General features: G+C 60.2%; 1 protein-coding gene across 3 annotated transcripts in view; it reads right to left on the bottom strand.

The window, feature by feature from the left end:
* Positions 1 to 22,509, bottom strand: part of RNF130 (ring finger protein 130) — a 49,691-nt gene that overhangs the window by 26,514 nt on the left and 668 nt on the right. For all 3 annotated transcript variants that reach the window (XM_055125834.1, XM_055125836.1, XM_055125835.1), the window contains exon 2: positions 5,162 to 5,356. In XM_055125834.1, the coding sequence (XP_054981809.1) occupies positions 5,162 to 5,356 (195 nt within the window). The remainder of the gene's footprint in view (positions 1 to 5,161; positions 5,357 to 22,509) is intronic.

The following is a 22,509-nucleotide window of genomic DNA, read 5'->3' on the forward strand; positions in this document are numbered from 1 at the left end:
CAGCGCCCACTGGCGCACAGACACCTAGAGCTGGAAGGCCCCAGGCCAGGTCATTCGGGGCGCGGGGCGGCCCCTCGGTCGCTATGGGTGAGGGACAGTCGGGGTTCCCGGGCCCGAGGGCTACCGGAGATCACGGAGCTTGGGCATGTCCCGGAAGACCAGGAGGGGATGGAGGATGACGCCCCGGGCACGGGGTCCCCAGAGACCTGCCTGCCTGCCCCGGTGCGAGGAGCAGGTACGGCCTTCCCACACTCCGCCACCACCTGCGTCCCGGGACGCCCACGAGGCTCTGCCACGGTCGGGCACTGGACAGACAGTGAGACCAGTCCTGCCGAGGGACAGACGGCGGCAGTCTCCTGCACACGGAGAGCAGCCGGGGGGGGGGGACGACAGAGCGGGGGACGGGGAGGCCGGGGAGCGCAGACGGGCGTGAACAGGAGGAAAGCGTGAGGTGTAGGAGGAAGAGGGAACGTGTGTGTGAATGTATGTGAGAATGTGTGTGAATGTGAGAATGTGTGTGAATGTGTGTGAGAATGTGTGTGAATGTGTGAGAAAGAGAATGTGTGTAGATGTGTGTATGAGAGAAAATATGCATGAATGTGTGTAAGAAAACATGTGTGAATGTGTGAGGATGTGTGTGAATGTGAGAACGTGTGTGAATGTGTGTGACTGAAAGCGTGACGGGATGCGCAACTGTGAGTGTGTGTACGTGAGTACGTGGGTGTGCGGAGAGTGAGGGGGCCCGTGAGCAGGTGCGTACGAGAATGAGTGTGAGAGTAGGGGAGAGTGTGAGGGTGCGTGTGACGGGATGAGTCTGTGTGAGAGAGTGTGTGCGAGTGTGTGTCTAACATGAATGTGGGAGCATGAGGGTGTGTGTGACTGGGCGAGTGTGTGCACGCACGCAAGTGTGTGGGGAGCTCAACAGCCAACATGCTGCTGATTCTGTGAGAAAGTGTGTGTTTGTGTGTACGTGTATGGGGGAGAGCACATACATATGCACACAACTCTCAACACAGTGCTGGACAGTGAGAAAGTGTGTGAGTGTGACGGTGTCGTGCACGCCAGACAGCTCGGCCCTGCTCCTGACTCCCCAGCTGAGACAGCCACAATGGGGGCCCCTCCTCCCAGCTGCCCACCCTCTCCTGTGCCAGTGTGCCGTAGGGCTGAAGGAACGGCTCACTCAGGGCCACGCCTCAACCCCGAGGTGAGCCCGAGGGCTTCCTCACCCAGCCAGGCCTGTCGGGGTGCAACAGGGGCAGAGGGTTTTCCTGGGTTTGTTGTTGTTATTTGGGGGCTCACTCCTGGCTCTGCACTCGGGAATTGCTTCTGGCTGTGCTCCGGGGGCCCTAGGGGATGCCGGGGATCACGCCAGGAAGGCCTCCCCCCGCACTACCCCTTCAGAGGGGCAGCAGTCTCTGCAGTGTCCTGAGTGGGCCAAGGCTCGGGGCAGGGGCCCCTGCAGAAGGCCCCGGCACGTTCCCTCTCACAGGCCCGAAAGGGAGGGAGGTGGCTGCCGGCCCCAAGCTGCCCCGCTCTGGGCCCCCGATCCTGGCCCCGGGGCTGGAACTCACTTGCAGAGAGACCCAGCAGACACTGTCTTCTGTGGGACATGCCGGTTTCGGGCATTCCCGTCTCCAGTGGGTCGTGATGGCTGCTGGCCAGGTGTGGCACAGCAGTCGTGAGGAGGGCCAGAGGGAAAGGAAACAGACGCGGGAGTCCAGGGAACATCAGCACCAAGGTGCTCGGTCCTTAGTCACGGCAACCAACAACGAGCAAGTGACAGACAAGGAAGGAGAGGGAGGGGAAGGGGAGGAGGCAAATGGTTCTGGGTAGGTCGGTGGGTGCAAGGACGGACGGCGGGGTGGGCAGATGAAGAGACGGGGGACGGATGCCCAGACAGCTAGATGAGTAGGGGCATGGGGGGTGGACAGATGAATGGGTAGATGGCGGGTGGAGGAATAGGTGGATGGGTAGGAGGCTGGATGGGGGGATGGGTAGATGGCTGGACGGATGGGTGGGTGGATGGATGGGTGGGTGGGTGGGTGGATAGATGGATGGATGGGTGGATGGATGGATGGGTGGGTGGGTGGATAGATGGATGAGTGGGTGGATGTATGGATGGGTGGGTGGGTGGGTGGAAGATGGGTGGGTGGGTGGATAGATGGATGGATGGGTGGATAGATGGATGGATGGATGGATGGATGGATGGATGGATGGATGGATGGATGGATGGATGGGTGGGTGGGTGGATGGATGGATGGATGGGTAGATGGATGGGTGGGTGGGTGGAAGATGGGTGGGTAGGTGGGTGGATAGATGGATGGGTGGATGGATGGATGGATGGACTGTTAGATGGGTGGATAAATGGGTGGGTGGATGAATGGGTGGGTGGGTGGGTGGATGGATGGGTACACGATGGGTGGGTGGGTGGGTGGATGAGTAGGTAGGTGGGTGGATGGGTGAATGCATGGGTGAATGAGCAGGTGGACAGACGGGTGGATGGGTGGATGACTGCTGGGTGGACAGACGGGTGGATGGTGGGTGGATGGATCAGTGGATGGGTGGGTGAGTAGGAGGGTGGGTAAACGGACAGGTGGCTAGATCAGGGGAGAGGTGGGTGGACGGTGGGTCAGTGGGTAAATACGTGGACACCTGTGCACAGTTTTCCGCAGAGACTGCATAAAATTCTCTGTGTGGAGGGCTGGAGAGACCCATGGCATTTCGCTGCCTTGAACTGGCTGACCTGGGTTCAACCCCAGCGTCTGAGAGGGCTCCTGGAATCCCACCGGGAATGACCTCTGGGCTCAGAGCCAGAAGGAAGCCCTGAGCAGAGTCAGGTGTGGCCCGAAAGCCAAAAACCCAAAAAGAAAGAGATGCTCTGAGTGCAGACACACTGTGCACCGACTCTCGGCGGCACGAGGGAGGGGGCCCATCTGGGAGCCGGAGGAGTCGGCCCGGAGCTGTTCGGGGGCCCTCCTGGGGGTGGGGTGGGGTGGAGACACCTGCCCTGCGGGCCGCCTAGTGCCCGGGTGTGAGGACCCACGCCAGCCGGTCCCCCCCTCCTGCCGCCTCTGCTCCTGCTGTGGCTCTCGGGACCGGCTCTGCCGTCATCGCCCTGCGGCCTTCCCAGGCCCTGCTGGGGGCGGGAGCAGCCAGAGGGGGTCTGGGCACTCGACTGTGGGGCTCAGGGGACAGAGGGAGGGGACGGGGCAGGGTTAGCGAGAGGGTGGGAGAAAGCAGCCGGAGATGTGGCTGCAGAGGTGGTGGCACCCAGTGCTGGTGCCCTCTACTGGCCACGCCCAGCCCTGTCAGGCTCGGGGAGAGCGAGTCCCAGCCAGGACACGGGACAGAGTCCAGCCGCCGGGGCCCAGGGCCAGGGCCAGGCCAGCGTACGCGAGGGGCAGACGGCGCAGAGACCACCGGAATATCAGAACGCAGACTGGTACCAGGGCCCAGACAGGTGACGCTGTACACGGCCCAGGGACAGGCCTGGACATGGGGAGGAACCCACCCACCCACCACTCCAACTCCTGCAACATCTGCAGTATCGCAACATCTGCAGTATCGAGCGCTGCCCAGACATAATGCTCTGGAATAAATCCGCTTCTTTTTCCTTTTTTTCTCTTTTTGGACCACACCTGGCGGTGCTCAGGAGTCCCTCCTGGCGGTGCTCAGGGAACCATATGGGATGTCAGGGATCAGACCGGGGTGGCAGCATGCAAGGCAAGCGCCGTCCCCACTGTATCACCTCACCAGACACATCTCCCCAGAACAAACCCACTTCTGTGCTGGCTGCCCCAGGGCCAGTGCATCCCCCTCGGTTTATCTGCGTCCTAGAGAACCCATCTCCAGGGCAGCTCCCCAGGACCCCCCTTCCTGGGACCCCTCCGGTAGTGCCACTAAACGGGATGTCCACTTCCCCAGATGGAAATTCTTTGGCTCACAAACCACCAGAAACATCATCGGCAAGAAAGGGACTCGCGAGATAAGGGCGAGAAAGAGCCTCCTCAGGAATGGGAAAAACCAAAACCAGAAGAAAACACAGGAGTGACGAGACTTAAAAATGAGAAACGTTAAGTAAGCTGATCTCAGAATGTTGTAGGAGGCCCCGTTTACTCCAGTTCAACAATAAGAACAGGGCTGGGGCCACCGTCCAGCAGGCGGGCACCTGCCTTGGATGCAGCTGGCCCCCAGCTCGATCCCCAGCACCCCACAGGTTCCCCGAGGCCCACCAGGGTGCCCCCAGAGCAGAGAGCAGGAGGGCAGGAGTGACCTCTGCTGGGAGGGAGGAACACTGTGTTTTCCTCACAATTTTGCTGTGAACCTACAGACGCCTTCAAAGAGGGGCTAGAGTGATAGCACAGCGGGGAAGGCGTTTGCCTTGCACGCGGCCGACCCGGGTTCAATTCCCAGCATCCCATATGGTCCCAAGAGCACCGCCAGGAGTAATTCCTGAGGGTATGAGCCAGGAGTAACCCCTGAGCATCGCCGGGTGTGACCCAAAAAGAAAAAAAAAAAAAGCCTTCAAAGAATGTCTGACGAAAGTCAGGAAGAGGTAACAGCACGGGACCGAGTAACAGTGTGAGGAGAAACAACAGCTGCTGAAAACGATGCAAAAATAACTGCAATAGAAATGACTGTCACACCGGAAATATCTTTAATGCTTCCACCAGAAATGAAGGCGTACGTACTGGCCCCCCAACAGAACGAACTCAGTTTCTGCGCTCATCAGGAGGAAGTAAAGCACATCGTCAAACAGGCCGTCCCTGGCCAGTCCAGGTGAGAGCCGGAAGAATCACTCAGAACAATGAATCCCTGGAACAATTTGCTTCCCTTCTCCTCAAAACACACAAAACCCAAAAAAGTCAAAAACGCAAAACCACGGGGTGGGTGGGAGGTGGCTGGAGGCTGGATCACAGAGACCTGCTTTGTAAAGGCCATGTTTTCCAGACTCTCCTGGGTGCAGAGGAAGGAAACGGTCCGACTGAAGGGAAACAGAGGCGCGATCTCACCAGAGGGAGGCCCTGGGATCACGGACTCCATCCAGGCAGGAAGTGAAAACCGACGGGACCTGACAAGGATGCTGCGGGGGCCACGAGGCCACACCCCCCCGGGCCCCCCCCCCACACACACACGCGCTGGTCAAGGACCGCCCACTCACCTGGGTGGGTCATGGTGACCGGCTCCTCCTTGGACTTGTTGTTGTAGATGACCACGGCCACGGCATTGTGGAAGGCGGCGCGAGAGATCTTCTCCCGGAAGGTGCAGTTGCCCCTCTGCAGCAGGGCGATCCACTGCTTGATGTTCGGGGGCACGAGGAATCGCGTCTGGGGGTCACAGCCGAGGTGGTCGGCCACTGGAACAAGGGAGGGAAGGGGGAGAGAGCCGACTTCAGCTTCAGCAAAGGCACGGGGGCGGCCCCGGGGTGCTGGGGCCAGGGCCCCTGACCCACCCACGGGCCCAGGCCGTCACTGGCCCGCAGACACCACCCCCATCACGTGGCCCCTCCCAGCGCCACGGGGTGTTGGCCCCCAAGTCCCTCTCTCCCCAGTTCTTTCTGGCTTTTTGGGTCACACCTGGCGATGCCCAGAGGTCACTCCTGGCTCTGCACTCAGTAACTGCTCCTGGCAGTGCTCGGGGAGACCGAGGGAGATGCCTGGGATCACGCAAGGCCAGCCCCCTCCTAAGCGAGGGCCCTGCCCACCCCCTTGCCAAGTGTTCTAAGACAGCACTTTGGGGGTAGGCCGGCAAACAGCAGGTGAAGAGAAGGCAAACAGAGAAGCTCTCCCCCAGGGCCAGAGCGACAACACAGCAGGAGGGCGTTTGCCGTGCACGCGGCCAACCCGGGTTCGATACCCAGCATCCCGTATGGTCCCCTGAGCACAGCCAGGAGTAATTCCTGAGTGCAGAGCCAGGAGTAACCCCTGTGCATTGCCGGGTGTAACACAAAAAGGGGAAAAAAAAAAAAAAAGATGAGGATTTCTCCCATTCCGTGCCCAGGGGTCAGCCCTCACACCAAGTTCGATTGCCAACACCCCGCACGGCCCCGAGCAGAACTCGAGTGACCCTGAGTGCAGAGCCAGGAGTGAGTCCTGAGCACCAAGCCCCGCCCATTGCACTAGTTCTCCAGCTCCTGTCGCAGCATCGTTCAATTTTTTTTTTTTTTTTTTTTGCTTTTTGGGTCACACCTGGCGATGCACAGGGGTTACTCCTGGCTCTGCACTCAGGAATTACCCCTGGCCGTGCTCAGGGGACCATATGGGATGCTGGGATTTGAACCCGGGTCGGCCGCGTGCAAGGCAAACGCCCTACCCGCTGTGCTATCTCTCCAGCCCCCATGCATCGTTCAATTTTAACTTGTCTTCTTGTTTTGTTTTGGGGCCACACCCCGAGGTAGTCGGGCTTACTCCAGGCTCAGTGCTCAGCTGTCACCCTGGCGGTGACCCTCTGTGGTGCTGGGCACGGGACCAGGGCCCCAGCCAAGAGCGAGGCAGCACCTTCAACATGCAGCTGTCTCTGGTCCCAGTTTTATTCGTCAAAGACACCTTCCTGGGGGCCACGGTACAGAAATAACACGACGGGCAGGGTGCTTGCCTCCTCTGCCCCACTGCACCCAGCGTGAGACACACCCGTCCCCTCCCCGTGCTGCAAACGGCGTGACTGTGCTTCCTCGGGGTTGCGCAGTACGGCACTGTGCTCTGGACCACAACTTCCTGATCCTTTCACCCACATCTGGCCGGACGGGTTGAGAAACCAAGAACCTGACTTGCTGCCAGGCCAGCCGGGGTGTCCCCTCGACGCCCGAACTCCCGGAAGCACCCGAGGACCCAAGAGGAAGCAGGCTGGAATCGGTTTCAACAGGGCTGGGACAAGAACACAGTGGGGCGGGCACCCCAGAAGGCCCCTGAGCTTGCCAGAGGCCAGCCCTGAGCACCACTGGGTGTGGCCCCCGATCCACGAAAATAAAACTAAATACCAACAAAGAGGGCGTGAGGTCCCTTGTGGGCTGTCTGCCGCTCAGCGGGAGGACGACACGGTGGGCAGGGGTGCTGCCCGAGCAGAGAGGGGCTGGCGGAAGGCGACAGACCAGACTCCATGCTTCTCTGACCTCCCGAGGTCTCCGCCAAAGCCACAGCCTCAACACGCTTCTGACGGCCAGGCTCTGGGGAGGCCCCATCCATGAGGGGCGCCGGTGAGGGACAGACGGGGTGGGAGAGGAACTCGGGGTACCAAGGAGTGTGGGAGCCACCCCAGTACCCTGAAACTCGCTCGGGCCACTGACTTGACACCCTCCTACTGAGTGCAGGCGAGCAGACGACGGGGGTAAGGGGGGCTGAGGGTGGTGGTGACGGTGACGGACGACGCAGAGGTGAGAGCGTGCGGAGGATGGAGACATGCCGGTGACGGCAGAGAGAGCGGTAGGGGCGCCGGAGAGACAGCACAGCCCAAGGGTGCTCGCCCTGCCTGCCTGTGGCCGACCCAGGTCCCCCTGAGCACCGCCAGGAGTAATTCCTGAGTGCAGAGCCAGGAGTGACCCCTGCGCATCACCAGGGGTGGCCCTGATTTTTTTTTTAATTTAAAAATAAAAAAATAATAAAGAGAATGAGAGAGATGGGAGAGAATGAGAATTGCTGGTAAACGTCAGTGAGAGGATGACAAGGCTAAAGATGACCTGGTGAGGTGACAGTGACAACAGGGTGGTGACAAGGACAGTGGTGGCGGTAAAGCGAGACAATGGAAATGCAGGAATGGTGAGGGGGACGGGAGGGTTGAGACGCGGTGGGGGTGACGGTGGTGACAGGGACTGACTAGTGAGTGACGACCGTGCGGCAGTGATGATGGTGAGAACAAGTGACAGTGACGATGTGGGGATACAGCAGTGGTGACAGTGGAGGAACAGGAGAGACAGTGTGGCAGCAAGAGACGTGATGAAGACAATGGTGGGGACACTGGTGGTGGTGACAATGACAATGACGGTGACACTGATGGTGGTGACAATGGTGACAGTGATGAAGACAATGGTGGGGACACTGACGACAGGGTGACAGTGGGGACAGTGATGAAGACAATGGTGGTGACACTGATGGCAGTGACAATGACAATGGTGGTGACACTGATGGCGATGACAATGGTGACAGTGATGAAGACAATGGTGGGGACACTGATGACGGTGACAATGGGGACAGTAATGAAGATAATGGGAGACACTGATGACAGGGTGACAATGGGGACAGTATGAAGACAATGGTGGGGACACTGATGGCGGTGACAATGACAATGGTGGGGACACTGATGGCAGTAACAATGGTGACAGTGATGAAGACAATGGTGGGGACACTGACGAAAGGGTGACAGTGGGGACAGTGATGAAGACAATGGTGGGGACACTGACGACAGGGTGACAATGATGAAGACAATGGTGGGGACACTGATGGTGTCAAGGATAGGGATGATAAAGACAATGATGACAGTGATGTGGAAGACAATGGTGGGGACAATGGTGACAGCGACGGTGAAGACAGACCCTGGTGGTGACGATGAGACTATACGAGCAGTGGTGACGCTGTGGTGTGATGCTTGTGACAGTACGGGAGTGGTGACACCACAGCAGTGGGAGCTGCAGCTGCAGCGCAGGGGGCGCCCGTCTCGCAGGCGCGGACCCCGCGGACCACAGGGAGTGACTGCTGAGCACTGCTGGGTGTGGCCAGAACCAAGAGGACGAAGACAATGGTAACGGCAGTGGTGGTGGGTGACAACAGTCCTGGTGATGGTGGGTGACAACAGTCCTGGTGGTGGTGGGTGACAACAGTCCTGGTGATGGTGGGTGACAACAGTCCTGGTGCAGGGACAACGACGCGGAGGCCACCGGACAGTGCAGGCGAGAGCGGGGCGGGCCGGACGCTGGGTGACGCTGAGGGTGGCGCTGGTGTCGGGATGGCGGGGCAGTGGGAACACAGATGAAGACAGTGAGGGTGCTAGTGGCCAGGACAAAAACGAGGCAGTGACAGGGACTGGCGGGTGATGAAGTCATGGTGACCCAGCACTGACGGGACGGTAACGGTGACGACGCTGGCGGGCTGGTGTCTGCCTCGGGGCCGTCAGAGCCGGGGCGGGGCGGGTGGCTGGCTCTCCTGGGCCGCCTTCTCCCCTCAACCCCCGTACCGCACAGGGATGAAGACAATGGTGGGGACGCTCGTGACGAACGTCGCCCCCCGCAGCCCACCCCACCCGGGGTTCGGGCGCAGTCTGTGCCAGCCCCCCCCCGCCCCGTTCCCATACGGCGGGCTGGCTCTCGCTGAGTCTGGGTTTCCATGGCACCCAAGAGCACATCCATTTTAGCGCTTCCACCCGGTCCCCCCTACTGGCTGTTTGTTCCCTCCCCCCCGTCTGTCTGCCACACGGTGACGCTCCCGGCTCCACCCGGGGCGGCAGGAAAGGGATGGAGACAGTGAGTGCAAGAACTGCGGAAAAACCGGGGCCAAGAACCCCTTCCAAGGAGGGGCCGCTCGGGAGCTGTGGGACGGAGTCTGGGTGGCCGCCCCCTCCGGAGGCCGAGGGGCTCCGCCGTGCTGCTCAGCCACGCGCGTGTGCAGGACAGCCGTGCCCTGGCGTGGGGACGGTCCTCCCTCACCGCTGTGCGCTGGCTTCCCCGACCTTCCCTCCTCGCTCAAGCATGCCAGCGTCGACGGGAAAGAAGCTACTTTATCTTTGTGTCCATCCGTGCCTGGGCAAACCCTGACTGCAGGGCTCACCTTTGGCTCTGCACGCAGAACTCACTCCAGCAGTGCTCGGAGAACCATCTGGGATGCCGGGAATCAAACCCAGGACAGCCGTGTGCGGGGCCAGTGCCCTACCCCTGTTCTATCACTCTGGCCTAAGGAGGCCATTTTTGGGGTTTTGTCTCACTTCCCGGGAGATTATTCCCTGCACAGGGAAACCCTAAAGGCTGCAGAGCAGAGCTCACGGCTGACACAGTTCCAGCTCCCGCACCCTCGAGCCCTGCCAGGAGTGGGCCCTGAGCAGAGCATCAGCCCCGAGCCCGCTGGGTGGGTGAGCCCCCAGGAACGGAGTCTGCCCGGCACTGCAGGACGGCCACAGCGGTCACTGCTCACGCGCCAGCCAGACTCCCGGCCCTGCTTCCTCCCTGAGCACTGCAGGAGGAGCCTTGAAGAATCCCAGCGCTCCCCAGCTGCCCGAGGGACTCCCAGCAGCACAGCCTCAAGCTCTTGCACCGGCCTGCCCTCCAGGCTGGCTGAAAACCACCCCGGTACCGCCTGAGCACTGCCCGCAAGCCACGACCCCAAAACCAGCCATACCTGCAGGGCAGAGGGTGTGCCGCAAACACCACAGGGTCCCGGCTGCAGGGCCCCCGGGGCGGGGCCTGGTGCGTGAAACGCCTAGAGAACCAGCCGGCATCCTGGGGCTGGCCCCACGCGGAGGGAGGTGCTGGAGGGCCGAGGCTCAGCGGCCGCAGCGGCCGAAGCAGGAGACAGCACGCGGGGAGGGATCTGCCTGCACTCGGCACCCTCAGAGCATGGAGTGGTTCCGAGCACTGAGCCAGGAGTCCTGAACACGGCTGGGGTGTCCCACCCTCAAACGCAGAGAGCCTGGGTCCTGCCCAGTGGCTGCGGGGAAGTTCTCCGGGCTCCCCTGAATTCGTCTCCTCCCTCCACTCGGCCGGTTTCTGCACCCGCGGCATCTCCGGGCCCCGGGGCGCCCGGCCGAAGCAAGGACCCAGGGGCTCCTTAAGCTCTGTCCTCATGAGACCTGCCTTTTACCCTGCACTATGGTTCTGGGGTCGCACGTAGTGGTGCTCAGGGGACCCTCTAAGGCAAGGGGGAAAGATCAGCCCCGAGCAAGGAAGGCTAAAGCCCTGCACCTCCTCTCCAGCCCCGGTTTTACTGGTGTCAGTCTGGTGGCCACAGTCGGCTGCACTCAGGGCTGACTCCCAGCTCTGTGCTCAGGGCTGACTCCCGGCTCTGTGCTTGGGCCTTACTCCCGGCTCTGTGCTCAGGGCTGACTCTGGCTCTGTGCTCAGGGCTGACTCCCGGGTCTGTGCTCAGGGCTGACTCCCGGCTCTGTGCTCAGGGCTGACTCTGGCTCTGTGCTCAGGGCTGACTCCTGGCACGTGCAAGGCAAGTGCCTCCCCCAACCGTCCTACTCTCTGTCCCCCCGGACAGCAGCAGACCAGCGACACGCCTTCCCCTCTCACTCCCGACAACGGGACCAAAGACGCATGTGCCTCCCAGCCCCTGCCGGCTCGAACCCAGGCGTGGGCCCCCCACTCACTTCCTGGGGGACAGTCCAGGCTCTCCCGAGCACTACGAGGGCCAGCACGAGGCCGTCCTGCAGGCGTGCCGTGGATGTGTGTGTGCGTGTGTGTGTGCGTGTGCGTGTGTGTGTGCGTGTGCATGTGCGTGCGTGCGTGTGTGTGTGTGTGCGCTCGTGATGCCACACACCCGGGCCGGCCCTTCCTGTTTCTCTGCCTTCCCCATCTCCACCTCTGGTCTCGTCCGATCATCACCCGCCCCACCCGGCTTCTGGAAGTCTCCGCAGGCTGTCCCTGGCATCCCGCCCCCACCCGTCCCCACCGCTAGTCTCAGCCCGCGCACCTCGACTGCCCTCTGGGGCTCCAGGCACGGCTGATGCCAACTTGCTGTTCCCTGACAAGGTCTCCCGTCTCAACCTTGGGATCAATGAGAGACGGCGACAGGCAAGCTGACCTCGATCACGGGCAACCGCCCCGAGTCTCTCTGCGCTCCCGGCTTCTGCCTCCTGCCCCGCACCGCCGGCTGGCTCTCTCTGTCCTCAGACATCAAGAATCAACTTTAAAGCCCCCCAAAACAGAAAAATCAATGGACAGACATTTGGTCCCTTATAGGACAGAGGCGGGCCGGAGCGACAGCACAGCGGGTAGGTCAATTTGTCTTGCACCCAGCCAACCCAGGTTCGATTCCCAGCATCCCATAGGGTCCCCCGAGCACCGCCAGGAGTAATTCCTGAGCGCAGAGCCAGGAGTAACCCCATGCATCGCTGGGTGTGGACCCCCCAAATAAAGAGCAAAAAAAGGAAAAGAAAAGAGACAGATGCTTCCCTCCCGCCCCGCAAAGGCCACTCCCCCCTTCAGAAAAGCAGCAGTTTCAGAAGCCAGCGGAGAGCAGGGCCCCGCTGCCCGAGGTCCGTCCATCACGCAGCCATGCCGATCCATGCCGTGACCCCACGTCCTTGGCCACTGCAGACAGATTTTAACACAGCTGACCGCTCTGCCAATTTGCTTTGGGAGCCTGTCCACCGGCGTTCGCCAGAACCCCTTTAATGGCCGGGAAGAGTCCACTGAGTGGCTCTGTCATCATTTATTCAGCCCCCCTGGGGAGGCAGACGGCAGAAGTGGTTAAACCCGGGCGCTGCGGTGAGACCTGCCTCCATCAGCCCGGCAGTGCCACTGAGTGTGTGTGTCTGTGTGTGTGTCAAACCTCACTCCAGTTCCACCGACACTGATCAAGGTACAAGCCGGACACCCACACGCTGGTCAGAGAAACATCAGGGCAGCGTTATCAGGGGACTTGGGGGGACGGCACTGCTTCTGGCCCATTGGCAGGTCAGGAATGGATGGACGGACGGACGGACGATCCCAGCTCAGGGAAGACCTGACTCGGGGAAGGAAAACAGAGGCTGGGACGCTCCCAAACTCTGGGCGTGAGTCTTCTGAGGGGGAACCCAAAGACGGGCAGGGGTGAGGCCCCTTCACCTTCCTAGCAAAAGGGGCGGAGGGCGGGCACTTCTGGACTGTCCCAAGAGCGTAGGCCCCCGAGACAGAGCCACAGTCCCGCAGTATCGCTCCCTGGCATCTACCCTCCAAACACAAACACTCACGGAGGGACACACGCACATCTGTGCTCACCTCTGCCTCAGGACAACAGCCACGGCACGGAAACAACACAGGTGTTGTTGACAGGTGAGTGGCTCAAGGCGTTCTGGTGAGGGCCGGAGAGCACGGTGGGCAGAGTGCGCGCCTGGCAGGGCCAACGGGGTCCAACCCTCAGTATCCCGAACGGTCTCCCGAGAAATGCCAGGAGTAATCCCTAAGTGCAGAGGCAGGAGGAACCCCCTGAGCATTGCTAGGTGTGGGGCCCAAAAACGAATAAAAGTTGTTGTAGTCTATACACACGATGGATTACAGCGCAGTGCAAAGAAACAGACCGAGATCACGTGATCTTCTGCACCTCGGGTGAACTGGAAGGTACTCTGCTGACAGTCCAAAGGGAACAGACAGAATGATGTCTCTCTCACGTGGGACTTAGGGATACACAGCCAGGTCACGCAGTGGAAGACCTGATCCGCACAACAGAGAGGGAGGGCAGTAGCGTCCGGGGAGGGCGTGGGGTTGGAGTCGGGTCACGGGAAACCAGCATCAACAGTGCCGTAAGTCACAGCGAATCAATTTTGTAAATTTTAAAAATGGTTTCTGGCGAGAGCCACCTAGATTACGAGGTCACCCAGGTTACGGGGCACGGCTGTGTGGGTTATCAGACACCTCCTAGGCCCTACCGGTGGGGTTTTACTTCTGTTCGGGGGCCACACACCTGGGGTGCTCAGGGCTTGCCTCTGGCTCTGCTCTCCGGGATCCCTCCTGGCGGGGCCTGGGAGAGCGTACCGGATGCTGGGGGTCAAAGCCAGGTGGGCCACCTGCAAGGCAAGCCCCTGGCCGCTGTGCTACTCGCCAGCCCCTGCATGATGACTCTGAGTGGGGTCCGACTCACTGCCCTGTGCCCTGTCCCCTACCAACCAGAACTGAGTCCGTGACAACCATGAGACCGACGAGCGGTTTTCAGACACACCCGGGCGCTCTAAGACCCCTGCACCTCTCCGCCGGGGCCAGGAGACAGAATCAAGGTGCTCGGCTAGCACGCGGCCAGCCCGGTTCCACTCGCCAACCTTTGCACACAGTCAGCTGTGCATGCCCCCAGCACACACACATGGCTAGCACGCGGCCGGCCCAGTTCCACTCGCTAACCTTTGCACAGTCAGCTGTGCATCCGCCAAGCACACACACACACACACACACACACACACACACACAAACACACACACACACACACACGGCTAGCACGCGGCCAGCCCGGTTCCACTCACTAACCTTTGCACACTGTCAGCTGTGCATCCCCCCAACGCTCGCACGTGCGTGCACACACACACACACACACACACACACACACACACACACCTGACCATGTAAACAGAGCTGGGGTCCTGGCTGTGGCCCAGACCAGCCCCAGGCCCACAGCAGCCTTCGGACGACAACACAGTTTACCAGCAGGCCTGCGTGACACACACACTGACACACACACACACACAACACGGTTTACCAGCAGGCCTGTGTGACCCCCACACTTAGGGTCCCACGCACCCAGACAAAGGGGACTTTAAAGGCCTGGGCCGGGCCGAGGGTCTGCCCCTTCTGGACGCACCAAAGCTGGAACCTGCGTTCCTGGGTGTGTGATGCGGGGGGGGGGGGGGGGGCCCTCCTCCCGGGGCCAGGGTGAGTTTCCTGGCTAGAGGTGTGGCGTGCGGCTCTTCCACACCCAGTTCTCTCCCCGGCCAGCTCCTGCTCCCGGTCACCGCCCCCGGACAACTGAAGTGGACTCAGGGGCGCTTCTGACACCGCTGTCTGCAACGCCAGGTTCTGAACAGACTGACTCTGGGAGAATAAAAACGGGGGTGACAGGTTTGGAACTGCCCAGCAGTGCTCAGGCGCCAGGCCTGCAGGGCTCCTGTGTGTGCGGCCCCTGCGCCCTCTCGACCCTGCCGTGCTGGTTCTGCTGGGCTCCGAGGCATCGCCATCCCGGGCCTGGGAGCGGCTGGTCCACCCTTGGGGGTAGATCTCGAGTGCGAGCTGAGCTCAGAATCTTCCTTTCCCGTGACTCTGGCGTCTCCCAGGGTTCGGGTTGGCTACTCGGCCTCAGCCTCACTGGTATCCATTTTCGTCCACCTCAAGACACCGGTGGTCCCGGGGGAGGAACCGGGCCCCACGTGCACGGGGGACGGTCTCTGAGCCTCTCCCAGTCCATCCCACCCAGGCTGACTTTAGGGGCTGTTTGGGGCCACACTCGGTGCTGCTCGGGGATTACTCCGGGCAGACTCAGAGGGCCCTGCAGGGTGCGGGGATGGAACCCGGGTCAGCGCGTGCGAGGTGCACACCGTCCCCGCTGTCCTGCGGCTCGGGCCCCCCCCGCCTCGGAGTCTGAGCTTCAGAAGTTTCCTTCCAAGGTTCACCGGCTGGTCCAGAAACAGATTTCCTTTTCTCAAGGGCTCGATGGACCTCACGCCTCGCCCTCGAAGTGAAGAGACACACCTGCCCCTTCCTCTTCCTGACCCCCAAACCCCCTGTGGGAAGGGGGTCCTCAGCCCTGGGCCTGCGTCCACGGTCTCGAAGAAACCCCGTGCCCTGCAATCTTGGCCTCTGTTTTGTCTGGGGCTTTTCTGATCACACCTGGTGGTGCTCAGGGCTCACTCCTGGTGTGTGGTCAGGGGACCACGAGGGGCACCGGGGCTCCAACCCAGGTTGGCTGCATGCAAGGCAGAAGCAGAAGCAAGTGTGTGCACTGCAGCTGTGCGCGGGTGCCTTGGTGTGCACGGGCCGGCACGTGGGGGTGCACACGCACAGGTGCCAGCTTGTGCTTTGCTTATTCGCTCTCGCTCCCTCTTCCTCCCTTCCTCCCTCTCTCTCTCTCCCTCCCTCTCCCTTACTCCCTCCCCTCTCTCTCTCTCCCTCCCTCTCCCTCCCTTCCTCTCTCTCTCTCCCTCCCTCCCACTCTATCCCTCTCTCCCTCTCTCTCTCCCTCTCCTCTCTCTCTCCCTCTCCCTCTCTCTCTCCCTCCCCTCTCTCTCCCTCTCCCTCTCTCTCTCCCTCCCTCCCTCCCCTCTCTCTCCCTCTCTCTCTCCCTCTCCCTTTCTCCCTCCCTCCCTCCCCTCTCTCTCCCTCTCTCTCTTCCTCTCCTTCTCTCTCTCTCTCTCTCTCTCTCTCTCTCTCTCTCTCTCTCTCTCTCTCTCTCTCTCTCTCTCTCTCTCTCTCTCTCTCTGTGCGCATGTCCATGCACGCACGCAAGCCATGGCCCAACATCAGCACCTGGACAGCTCCCCGGCCCTGGGCTTCTCCTGAGCCAGGGAGAAACGGGTCGGCCGAGCCTAGCCTGACCTACTTCTGAAGCTGCTGTTTCATAACCTGGGTCAGGACTGGCCCAGCCCTTCTGCCCACTGCAGCGGGAAGGTTAAAAACCGGCACCAGGGGCTCCACTTAAACCGCTGCCCTGATTGGGTTTGATGTTGATTCCACGTTTTCAGCAAAACCTTCCCCGGCCACAGGCCGCCCAGGGGAATAGCCCTGACGCGCGAGTGGGAGCCTCTCTGGCGGCCCCCGGGGCCCCACCTCCTTCCCCACACACACAGGACCCGACTCCCCGGAACGAGGTTCCCGGCAGAGCCAGGGCACCGGTGTTCAGCACCACCTCCAGCTGCAGACTCTGGCCTCCCCCGCCCCACACTGTGACCCCGGCCTCGGTTCCAGGGAGGACAGCACAGGGCAGAGTGACGGCACCGTGGTGGTGGGCGTGGGTGGGGGGCACAGGTGCACGTGCTCGGCACCACGCCACCCCCGGCCGAGGGCCCACCCAGGGCCCACCCAGGGCCAGCCAAGCAGCCGCCAGCAACCCGTCACCAACGCTGTGTGCCAGGCCCTCTCCCGTCACGCCGTTCCCTGCAGGGCACCGTGGAAACCGTGCCCAGGGCCGGCAACAGGCCGGACACCGTGAACAGCGAGTCCTTCTCCTGCGCTCCGGGCGGGAGCCCCGTCCAGCCGCTCCCTTCCCCGGCCCCCCTCACCGGGTCCCTCTCGCTGCTCTTGTTGCTGCTGACTGCTGTTGTGTCAGGGATCGAACTCTGGCCTCTTCACACACGCCAGGGCACCAGCCACTCCAGGCCTGGCTTCGTTCACCCGTAGGACAGGGAGTCCGGCCCGACCTTGCTGAGGTCACCGTATCCGCAGCCGCCCCAAAAGGGCCTTCCCGTGCAGCCACCCAAAGCTGCAGCAACGGACACAGGTGCCAGACGCCGCAGGTGTTTGGACGGCGGGTTCCCTGAACACACACAAACACGCTCACACACTCACACATGCTCACACAGAACCGCACAACCACACTTGTGCTCACACATGTTCATACACAATCACAAGCTCAAACATATTAATACATGCTCACACACATATACAATCACGGGTTCACATAATCACAATCACCATCATACATGCTCACACAATCACACCTGTTCACACACACATTCAGTCTCACACACACAATCACACATGTTCACACACAGCTACACGCTCAATCGCACAATCACAAATGGTGACACGCAATCACCATCATACCCGCTCACATGCTCACACAAAATCAAACAAGTTCACACACATCACAAACATGCTTACACACAACTGCCAACACGGCTACTCACACACATTTACACACATTCGAGTGAGGCAGAGCGACAGGACAGCAGGGGGGACTGGTGTCCGCCACAGCCGACCTGGGGTCGAGCCCCAGCACCCCGTATGGTTCCTGGAGCCCTGCCATGACTGATCACTGAGCACCACCAACACACAACCCTCCCCCCTATACACACAAATCAAGTTCAACCTGACAGGAGGTGGACAAACAAAAAACATCCTTGCCGAGAGGGAACTCCCCGACCTCTTCTGGGAGGAATCTGACGACATTCCTAGAGGGGATAAAACGGGAGGGGGGGCTCATCATCTCATTTTTAGGGGGAGGGGCTGTGCCCAGCAATGTCAGGGGCTCTGCACTCAGAAATTACTCCTGGTGCTCAGGGGACCCTATGGGTGCCGGGGACTGAACCCCAGCCGGGCATGTGCAAGGCAAGGCAAGGCCCTACCTGCTGGGCTGTCTCTCCGCCACAGGTGCCGAAAAAACACTGTCTGAGGTCATGTGATCTAATTCTGGTCATCCTACAAAAGGCCAAAGTGGGCGCTGCCAGGCTGTCCTGTCAAGGACCCACCTGCAGGCCTCTGATGCTCTCCCTCCCTCCAGCTCTCTCGCTCCCTTTCTCTCCCTTTCTCTCTCCCCCTCTCCCTTTCTCTCTTTCCCTTTCTCTCTCCCTTTTTCTCCATTTCTCTCCCTCTCTTTCTCTCTCCTCTCTCCTTTATCCTCTCCTCTCTCTCCCTTTCTCTCTCCCTCTCCCTTTCTCTCTCTTTCCCTTTCTCTCCCTCTCTCTCTCTCCCTTTCTCTCTCCTTTCTCCTCTCTCTCTCTCTCTCCCTCTCTCTCTCCCTTTCTCTCTCTCTCTCTCTCTTCCCCCTCCCCGGCAGTTTCCAATCTTGCACACAGCGTGGATAAGGTGACCTTGGCAAGGTCAGGCAGCCTATGGAGTCTCCCCAAGTCCCGCCAGGGGTGGCCCCTGCGTGCAGAGCCAGGAGTCAGCCCTGAGCACTCCCAGAGTTGCCCCAAATCAACTAAAGACATATGAACCCACGAGCAGTCACCCCCATTGACTGGGCACTTTATTTACGCTAGAGCACGTCTTCTCTGAGTCTGACACGCGTGCCCGAGGCATGTCAGAGCTGGAGGCACAGTACAGCAGGTGGGCGCCTGCCTGGCATTCTGCAGACTGGGTTCAGTGCCTGGCACCCCCGGTGGTCCCCCAGACCACCAGGAGTAAGACCTGAGTACTGCCGAGTGTGGTCCCAAGAGAAAAAGGTATTCTGGGAAGTGTAACGTTTTCCAAAATGTACCTTTTTTTGAGGAAATAGTTTTGACTTCAGGGCCACAGTGCTCAGGGCTGACTCCTGACTCTGATCCCTCCTGGCAGTGCCGAGGGTCAAACCAGGTGGGCCACGCGCAAGGCAAGAGCCCCACCTGCTGACTGTCACTCCTGCCCTAAACCCAGAGGGGTGCAATGGGCCCGTTTCCAGTCGAAGAATGAGTGCTGGAACACAACTCTAAACATTTCAGGCTTTACATTGGTCTGTCCTTTCTCCCTTGCCACAGGGAGCTTAGGTTTATTGGGTTGCACCCACCACAGTGCTCCCGAGTAACTCCCACACCTCTGTGCTTATCTGTAACTTTCCTGTGCTCTCTTCCCCAGCCGGCCTATCACCTTTTCCCCCTAATCAGACTCTGCTGACTTGTAAGGTCCGCTCCTTCTAGGACACTGAGCTTGTATTGTAAGTTAATACTGTCTTTCTCCTCTCCTTATGTCCTTTGCATAGTTCACTTTAGAGCAACGTCCTTCTGGTACAGACACAGGAAGACAGTCAATATTATGCTTTTGTAACTTGGGAGTTAACTGACTCCGAATAATATTCACTCCTGGGCATCTGCTTCCTCAATTAAGCCTCAGCTGCCCTTCGTTCCTAGCACCCCAAAAGCGAGGTCCCAACGAGGGACTGGATGGACCCAGGGCAAGCTGTGAGTTACCCTGGCATCAAAATGGGCCAGGGCAAAGCGCCACAATACTCAACTTTAAGTTAAGAGCACGGTCACAGGCAAATGCTGCCATGATCCAAAAAGTATCAACGAGATTAGGACCCTGCTAGGGTTAAGAAAGACTAATCTGGCCTGAGCACTGTAGTCTGAGATCCATAGCAAGATGTCCCAGGAGAGCCACCCTACAAGATTAATGTATCTCTGACTGTGTCCATACAAAATGATTAATATTATCAGTGTATGTTTGTTGGACGAAGGAGAGAAGAAACACACCCACAGATGGAATTTCAGTCTTGGGAGGGTCGTCGTACTGAACCCAGCCCTGAGGGCAGCTACTTTGATGGTCTGACCACATCTGTGTGCCAGCCCCAACCCCTCCTGCTTTGGGGTTTAACTAAGGATGTAAGGGAGGCTGGGGGACGCAGAAGGGGAATGAAGCAGAAGGGGAAGCAGAGGCAGGAAGGAGAAGCAGGAAGGAGCAGGGTCCGTGAGGGGGACAGAGAGGCGGACGCGGAAGGAGGATCAGAGGAGAAAGGAGAGACTGGAGTAAACTGCAACTGAGACCGGCCAGCCTGGCCCTCGTTCCCTCCTTCCTCCGCCCATGGCCACCGGCCTCCCCGGGGTGGGGGGAGTGACGGAGACCACGGAACGCAGGCGGCGAGAGGGGGAGCCGCAGCGGCCTTTCGTGGTCATCGTCTGATCACACAAACGAGGTCAAGCCAATAGGCTCAAAAGTGTGACAGCACCAAGGGGCAGGCATGCTTCAACTGTCACGAACCAAGTCACAGGAAAAGAATCCTCGAGCCAAGCGGCGGGTGGAAGCGCTGCTGGACACTGCCCAGGCCCGGTGAGGCAGTGGCCACCAGGGCCGAGTCTGGCAGAGCGGGGGGCTAGGGGACATCTTCCCATGGTCCAGGCCTGAGCGGTCTCCTGGCCTCAGACCTCTCTTTCTGTCCCTCTGACCAAACACACCCCCGGAACGAATTCCCACCAACAGATGACACGATCAAATTCCCTTCACCTCACCCACGTGGCCAGCACGGGGTCGGTGCCAGCGATGCCGTCGCATGTGACCTTTCTTGCCTGTGACTGGAACATCACTTTCTCCAGAGCCACTCAGAAAAGTCCTCAATAAACAAGCGAACAGGCTTCCGAGAATCACAGCTACAAAAGCACAAAAGGCAGGAGGAATCCGGTACTCTTCGATTTTCACCTCGTGGGGTTCTGGGTGGCAGAGAGTCAAACCTACCAGTGCCAGCACCCTCCCCCCCGGCTGGCCTGAAACCCACGGCCTTTCAAAGACTCACTAAGCTCACCTGAGACACCCTAGCACGGTTTCAACCCCCATTCTGGGGGAAAAAAAATCACATTTTCAAGTCCCTGCTGTCAAAACAGAACCAAGTTGGTGGTTTCTCGAAAACCCCAGGTAGAGGGGTCCACGGAGACCCAGAGGCCGAGGATGGGAGGAAGTTTGGTCTCGTCGAGCCCCGCCCCTCCCAGCTTCCCGGGCCCCCTGCTCCCAGGCCAGGGTTGGCTGGGGGATGGGGATCGCCACTGTGCACCCCTCGGGCCAGAGGCTGATCCAAACCGCCCAGTTCCCACTGCTCTGGGGCACCCCTCGCCTCTCTGACGAGTCCCCTCGTTTGAACAAAGGCCCTCCTGGGTGTACGCGACCCCCAGACCCACTGGCACAGCCTGTGGCTCTGCGGACACTGACCCAGCCGGGCCCGGGGTGGTACTGACGCCCTCAGGGTAGGAACCCCGACTTCACAGCCGGCCGGCTCCCAGACAGGGAAGAGGCCCAGGGGGTGTCTGTGAGGGAGGAGGAGGAGGGGGCGGTGGGGCAGTGGGCAACTAACGGAGCACCGGGCCTGGAGCCTCTCGGGAGGCAGGACTCAGGACTCTGAGCTCGGGCCGGGCTGTGAGTGTCTGCGGGGCGGGGGGTGGGGAAGATGACCCCAAGCCAAACCACAGATTTCCAAACGCGCGGAGCTGCAGCTTCCTCTTCCTCGGACACGTGACCCCCCAGCTCTGGCTCCTGCAAATAGGCTCCCCATTGTTAGCACCGAGTTTGGCAGCATCCAGCTGTCCCCGCCACGGGCTGGCACCGGAGCACGGGCACGCAAATATTGACGTTAGGGACCAAAGACCAAAGTCGTGCCCTGGCCGGAGAGGGGCCTCTTCAGAGGCTGGGGGCTGTGGAGGTCCTGCCGGGTTGGACTCCCGACCCATCCCGGATCCAACGGAGATCTGGTTCCCCAAGGCGCTGCCCGGACACCGCCCCCTCCCCAGCCCACCTGCCCCAACAGCGGGACTGGAGTGACTCCGGAGCAGGCCAGCTCCCTGGGGAGGGGAGGGGGGAGGGTCTCGGACAGTCTAGAGCACGTCTCTCCCCTACAAAAAACATGCATCACTCTGACTTAAAGTGTCGGTTTAGAGCACCCTCGTTGGAATAGCAGCTTTAAAAATAAAAGAACTTAAAAAAAAAAAAAACCTTGGCACCGTTGGGGTGAAGATCAGATACTGCCCTCCTAGTAGGGTCTTTGAAAAAGACATTTAAAAAAAAAAAAAAAAGTGTTCTGGCTTGCAAAAAAGTTTCCTGTAAAAAAGGTTGCCGGTAATTTGGACACTATGTTTCAATGCCAAAAAAAAAAAAAAAAACACCTTATTTCTCTGGCTACACTGCACCAAAATAGATCTGGAAGACAATTCTTGAGATTCTCCGGTCCTCATTGCCTCCGTGGTCCCCCTCCCCAAATCCTCCCCTCCGCCCCCCCCGCCCGCCCCCGCGCCCGGCCCTGGTGACCAGAAAAACTGACCACCGGCCCCCAGCAGGCATCAGATCCTTCCCAGGGGAGTTGATGCAGGGGTCCAATCACAGGGGGCTGGGGGCGAGGGGGGGGGGCAGCAAGATCGGGAGCAACAAGGAACGGGGATGCTCGCGGCCCACTGAGGGCGACTCTCGGCTCTGCTCCCGGGTGTCCACCGACGCCCCCTGACCGCTCGCTCCCGGGTGTC

Source organism: Sorex araneus, chromosome 2, assembly GCF_027595985.1.
Source record: "Sorex araneus isolate mSorAra2 chromosome 2, mSorAra2.pri, whole genome shotgun sequence".
Taxonomy (NCBI): domain Eukaryota; kingdom Metazoa; phylum Chordata; class Mammalia; order Eulipotyphla; family Soricidae; genus Sorex; species Sorex araneus.